Source organism: Diceros bicornis, chromosome X (genome assembly GCF_020826845.1).
Source record: "Diceros bicornis minor isolate mBicDic1 chromosome X, mDicBic1.mat.cur, whole genome shotgun sequence".
Classification (NCBI taxonomy): Eukaryota; Metazoa; Chordata; class Mammalia; order Perissodactyla; family Rhinocerotidae; genus Diceros; species Diceros bicornis.
The window spans coordinates 97010736-97017162 of record NC_080781.1 but is presented as its reverse complement, the minus strand read 5'-3'; the positions used below and the strand labels follow the sequence as shown (position 1 = coordinate 97017162).

The 6427-nt window shown below is 41.7% G+C and overlaps 1 protein-coding gene across 1 annotated transcript; it reads right to left on the bottom strand.

The window, feature by feature from the left end:
- Positions 1-707: 707 nt before the first annotated feature.
- LOC131400560 (late histone H2B.L4-like) lies at positions 708-1216 on the bottom strand. Its single transcript, XM_058535277.1, has one exon. The coding sequence runs from the start codon at positions 1214-1216 to the stop codon at positions 821-823; it is 396 nt and encodes a 131-aa protein (XP_058391260.1). The 3' UTR covers positions 708-820.
- Between the last annotated feature and the right edge of the window lie 5211 nt (positions 1217-6427).

Genomic DNA, 6427 nt, shown 5'->3' with positions numbered 1-6427 from the left:
GAATGAACTGAAACAGTAATTTCAGAAATCACGTAATTGGAAAAGTGAATTGTTTTTTGGAATCTTTATTTAGCTATGTCTGTACTGTTTGGGTCCTAGTTTATGTAGTTAAGTGAATTTCTGATACAGGATATGTAGAGAAGTGTATTAGGGGTGTACTGATTCTTTTCTCATCTTTTTCACATTATATGTTGCCATATCAGCATAAAAACCCCCTGGATAATTCCACTGTACAATCTTGCAAGAATTAGAGTGAAAATGGTTTTTTTTTTCCTCCCCAAAGCCCCAGTAGATAGTTGTATGTCCTTCTAGTTCTACTATGTGAGCTGCCACCACAGCACGGCAAGTGACAGGCAGGTGGTGTGGTTCCACACCTGGGGAACTGAATTCAGGCCACTGAAACAGTAAGAGTACTGAACTTTAACCACTAGGCAATCAGGGCTGGCCCAGGATAATGAAAACGTTTTAAAAAATTACTATGAAAACAATTTTCACCTCACAAATCCCTATAAAGGTACACCAAAAAAAAAAAAACAACAAATAAAAATGAAAGCTACTTAATGAAAGCTTATAAAAGCTACTTAATACAATATGGTTATGGAAAATCACCTATTTTCCATGTAATAAATATGACCACACATATACTACAGTCTATAATCTTTAATATTGGTTAAAAAATGCTTTAAATATCAGCAGAATGCCACAAGATCCACCTGCTAGAGTAGGTCCCTCTTTTTAGAGCTACAGCTCTTTTCCCGCCAAGTGAGGTGGCTCTGAAAAGAGCCTTTGGGTTGCGATGCTCAGGCGGTCCTGAGGCAGCTCATCGGCGGCTGGTGTACCTAATGACGGCCTTGGTGGCCTCAGACACCGCGTGCTTGCCAATCTCCCCCGGCAGCAGCAGGCGCACGGCGGTCTGGATCTCTCTGGAGGACATGGTGGAGCGCTGGGTGGAGCGGACCAGGCGCGCGGCCTCGTCGGCGATGCGCTCGAAGATGTCCTTCACGAACGAATCCATGACGCTCACGGTCTCCCGAGAAAGGCTCAGGCCCTCGTGAATCCGCTTCAGAACCCTGGGGAAATAGACGGCGAAACTGTCGGAGCAGCGGCGGCGGCGGCGCCTTGGCTGCTTCTGCTTCAGGCTCTTCGGGTCGGCTTCCGTGGGCTCCTTCGTGCCCAGGCTTTCCTCAGAGGACATCTCAGAGACAGGCTCAGCCATGTCACAGGCAGCTCCGCGAAAGCTTGGAAGGAAGGACAAGGGGGACTGCTGAGTGCCGGTGGCCCTTTTATAGCACGGCACTCTCTGACGACATGGGCAAGCTCCATATCTGATTGGATAAAGTGCAATGCAGGGTCGCCTGTCCCTAAGCCACGCCTTGTCAGGTGATTGGATACTTGGCATCACCTCAACCAATCAGAACAGGAATCTGGCGAACTCTAAGCTTCCTGTGACCTCCAGCACAAAATCTTTGACAGGTGCCCCATAGGGCAAAACGTTAACTGACAACAACGGCTGATTGATGCCTACGGTACGAGACCTTTGAAAAGACTTCACCAAAAGCACCTAAGTGGTAGAGATTTCAGTTTCAGTGCCTTCACAGTCTGACCTCCACAACCCAAGTCCATACCACCATCAGAGTGAGTCTAGGCACTTTGGGGCCCTTGTCCTTGAACCCAGAATCTACTCTTTCGAGGGCTGAGCCACTGTGGCTTGAGCAGGAACTGTCTGACGTGGCCAGCACAGCGCTCCTGGAAATCATGGGACACGCTTGACCAGCTACTGCCTCCAGTTCCTATCAAAACTCGCAGTGAATCAGGAAAAAAAAAGGGAATGGCAAAACCACTCCAAAAGACAGAACATAAAGCGAAATGGGGATACTTATAAAAATACTAAAAATAGTTAACATGTACCAAATTTACAATTGTTTTCTTACCATTACTTGGGTCCCCAAAATACACCCATGTACTTGAATTGATGAATAAATACAAGAGCTGTCAGTTTAAAAATGCCATTACCCGCATTCTCTAAGAAACTGCCATAGTGAGAGAAAGGGAATCAATAAAAGGGAAATACTTTAACATTAAAAGCACATACCTTTCAAAAATCTATGATAATGCAGCGTAAGGCATTTCCTAAACATGTTTATATAAATAATTATACAAAATTGAAGAAACAAAGGACTTAAGGAGACTTGAAGAAACGGGCGTCGTCAACGTGCTTTCATCCCAAATGGTCAGACTTCCAAAGTTGTTTCCTCTTGGACACTCAAGGAACAGCCAATTCCGCTGCTAATAAAATTGTTCCAATCATGAAGGGAAAAAAGATCATTTTTATCACTAGAAAATGTAAGGTGATGGTAAAACCAGTGAGGAAAACTTGCTATTCTGGTTTCTGAAAAGTCCCATTTACAAATGAGGATTCAAAAATCCCAATTGCAATATTAGTGATCAAATCCTCCCCTTATTTTGATGGAATGGACAAGAGACATGTCCACTACAGTCTCTGAACTCATATCATCATTACCGTGAATTAAAAGCAAGCCAGCAAATAAAAAAACAAAAGAGAAGGAACCACACCAACTTCCTCCACAATCACCAAGGCTGAACCTCCCAAGAATGCTCTTACTGGTTCATCTTGCATCACCTTCCCACTCTTTGGGCCAAAGTCTGTGGCTTAGGGGTTGGCAGTCCCTCACTGGCTGAGCCAGAGAAGAGCAGAGCATGAGCTGCTCTCGCTGGACGCTCATCATCCAAGTGATGTATAGTTACACTATTTAGTTATATCTTGATTACTGGATTCTTCAAAGTAGCTATAATCATTATTACAACTGGTTTATATGGTCCTTGATTTCATTTACCTCTATTTGCTAATTTATTCTATTACAATTCCTACACGCATCTCAGAGCAACTTGTTCTGATCTTTTCCCTTCTTCCTGTTACATTCTTCTTCTTCTTTTTTTTTTTTTTTTTGGTGAAGAAGATCAGCCCTGAGCTAACATCCATGCCAATCCTCCTCTTTTTGCTGAGGAAGACTGCCCTGAGCTAACATCTATTGGCAATCCTCCTCCTTTTTTTTCCTTTCTTCTCCCCAAAGCCCCAGTAGATAGTTGTATGTCATAGTTGCACATCCTTCTAGTTGCTGTATGTGGGACGCTGCCTCAGCATGGCCGGACAAGTGGTGCGTTGGTGCACGCCCGGGATCCAAACCCGGGCGGCCAGTAGCGGAGCTCGCGCACTTAACTGCTAAGCCATGGGGCCGGCCCCCTAAGTTACATTCTTTAGAAGTTCCTTTAACATGGTGTCAGTTGGTGTAAACACTATGAGTTTTCACTTTTCTGAAATGTCTTTGTTTCTGAGTTGAGATCTTAAGGGAGACAGCATTGGCATGGATGTTAAGTGTGCAGGACATTTAATCGGAATTAACACCTGGGAAAGGGATGAGCAACTTATATATAGCCTCTCCTTGATCAGACATTGGATGTGGCCATCATGGGAAGTCCCTGACCTTGGGTAAGGCAGCTCTCTGCAGCTGAGGTAACTCCTAAAGTGACTAATGGCTGAGGACTGCCAGCTGACTGCACTCACAGTAGCCAGAGCAGCAAGTCTGTCCTTGAGGGCTGTTCTGGGTGGTCCATCTTCATGTCTATTACAGCCTCATGATTAAATGATACTTTAGCTCGATATACAACTCTCGGTTGACGGTTATTTTCTCTCACCACTTGCTTTTAGCGTCCATTGGTTGAGAGAAGAGGTTTGCTGTCACATTATTTGTTCTCCCTTTCTAGGCAATGTGTCTTTTTGTCTACTAGTATGCCCTCTATGCTGTCATTGTTTTTAGCTTTAAGGATAATATATCCAAGGGTGCCTCCCGAGACTAGGAATTCATGGCTTCCCTAAGTTCTGGGAAATTACCAGCCATTTCTCTTTGAATACTATTTTTCCAAATGTGATCCAATTTTCCACCTCCGGATTGCCTAGGAGATGTACTTAATACCTTTTGACTCCATTCCTTATGTCTCTTTGCCTCACTTTAATCCTTTTTCTTTTTATCTCCCTAGGAGTTACTCTGTATTATTTCTTCCACCTATCATCTAGATCACCAATTCTATATCCAGCTATGTCTTAACTGCTGTTTATCATTTCTGTATAATTTCTTCTAGTGGTTACAATTTTCAAGTTTAGAAAAATCATTTGGTGTTTTTTTTTTTATAACTAGCTATTTCTTCCTTATGTTGTTTCTACGTTGCCATATATATAAACATGGTAAACACAGTTTTTATAGATGGTATATGGTGATAATTCTTTGGATATTTCCATTTTGGTTTATTGTTTGATTTTGCTGAGAGTGGTTTGTTTTTGGATTATGATGTGTTTGTTTAGGAGGGCTTTATCTGTAGGAATCTTGAAAAAGCTTCAATTAAGGTTAAGCCCCTCCAGAAAGGACTAGCTTTGCATTGGCCATATGTCTGGGTTTGCAACAGGGAACGAATTGGACCATGTTGATACTGTTAATATGAACCCCAAAGCTCCAAGAGGGCACTCGTGTGATCAAAAATTCTCAAAGAGACTTTTTTTCCCCACCCAAAATCAAACACATGGAAGAGAATTTCCTTTGGCATCTTCCTTTCCCATTAGGAACAATCCAGTTTTTCATCAAGGGTGTAATCATTCTAGCATCCACAATTATAAAAAGCCTCAGTGGTCTATTAATTTCTTTCACTTTTCACACGCAGCTGAGAATTGAGGTAATATTTATAATAATTCTGTCAAGTACTTTTTAGTGTTTTGAATTGGAGGATTTTCACATTTTCCCTTCCATTTATCGTCCAAAAAAAGAAGTGTAAGTGACCCTATAAATATAGGCAGACTTTCTCCTTCTTCACCCTGTACTCCTTTTCCTCTCATCCAGGAGTGACAAGCCATAATCAAAGAGCTGGGTAACGATGATGGATCAGGAATCAGGACCAACTCCACTTTATTGGCCCCAGTCTACTTAGCTGGGTTTTCATCATTAACTTTCACCAAGTTAGTGAGGTGGGTTTGATTTTGTCAGGCCCGTGTGCTTGGAGGGAAAAACAAAACCAAACAAAAAGATTCAAATAGCCTGCAGAAAAATACAGGGTCGGGTCAGAGGGAATCATTTCAATGCTAATTACTGGTGCCACTGTTCTCTTATTCGATGGAAGATACAGGAGATATGTCCAACACAGGTCTGTATTCACATCCTTAACATCATAATTAAAGCCACTCAACTGATTACACAAAAAAACCAACAGCAGGTAATGAATCATATGGATTTACCCCTCAATTTCCAAGGCTGAATAACCCAGGAAGACTCTTAGTTTTTCATCCCAAGACGCTTGATCGCACTTTGAACAAGTGGCTGTGAATCAGTGGCTGCAGGTCCTTTAGTGGCTAATTCAGGCTGAGTGCTGTTTGAGGTGCTTTGACTGGAAGCTCCTATCATCCCCACGCTGCTGATGTGCCAGTTATGAAGTTCTGTGTTTTCAAAAACAAGAGATTACAGGCTTGGGAAGAACAGAATCAAATCTAAAGGAGTTATAGTAGTAACTTCAGATTCTAGGGAGCCTGGAACAGGTATTGTTTCTTGAACTTTTTGATTCAGTTATTTCTAGACTGTGTTTGGGTTCTCGCTTATGTTTTTCAATGAATTCTATAATACAAGGAACGTTGGAAAAAAGTTTGAGTGGGGTATGTTTGTCCTGTTAATACTATTTTCCCAGGGTTGTTACTTATAATTTGTTATTTAAGCAGTAAAGCCCTTTTCCCTTAGTTTGTCTTTTCGATAATTGACACTATTAGACCATGATTGCTCATTAGGTGTCCTTTTTCCTCAATCACTCTCTGAGATGCATAATTACATGTAGTCATTTCCCCTCCTGGTGTTCAACATCAAACCCCATTTTTCCTCTCCCCTTCCTAGATTTCCTATGTGTCACTCACCCTTGCACTTCCAGTCTTCACAGCCTATATGGTACAGTTTCAACATTGTTTTACTAATGCTTGTATTTGATTACTGAATTTACAAAGGCAAAACACACCTAGCAGAAGAAAAATATCCTAGTGGATTAGGTTTCTTAACATGAATTTTCACATAATATGATCTATATGAGACCAGTGTACAAGAAAAGTTTGGAAAAACGTTTGTATTTTATACCAGCAAACACTGGGATTTTGAAGCAGCGACAATTAGCATAATAGAAATTAAGTGACTTAGTAAAATAGTGTTTTTTCCTACGGGTCCACAGTTCTGCTTTTGAAAATGTGACGGCTTTGCCATGAGCTTTTCACTTCCAAAATTATGTTCCTGTTGCGTAAGACCATCTCCAGGCTCCACTCAGAGGTATTTACTGGCAGTTGATTTGGGGAATATTTTTCCAGGTCTCTTTGGGAAGTATCTACTCTGAT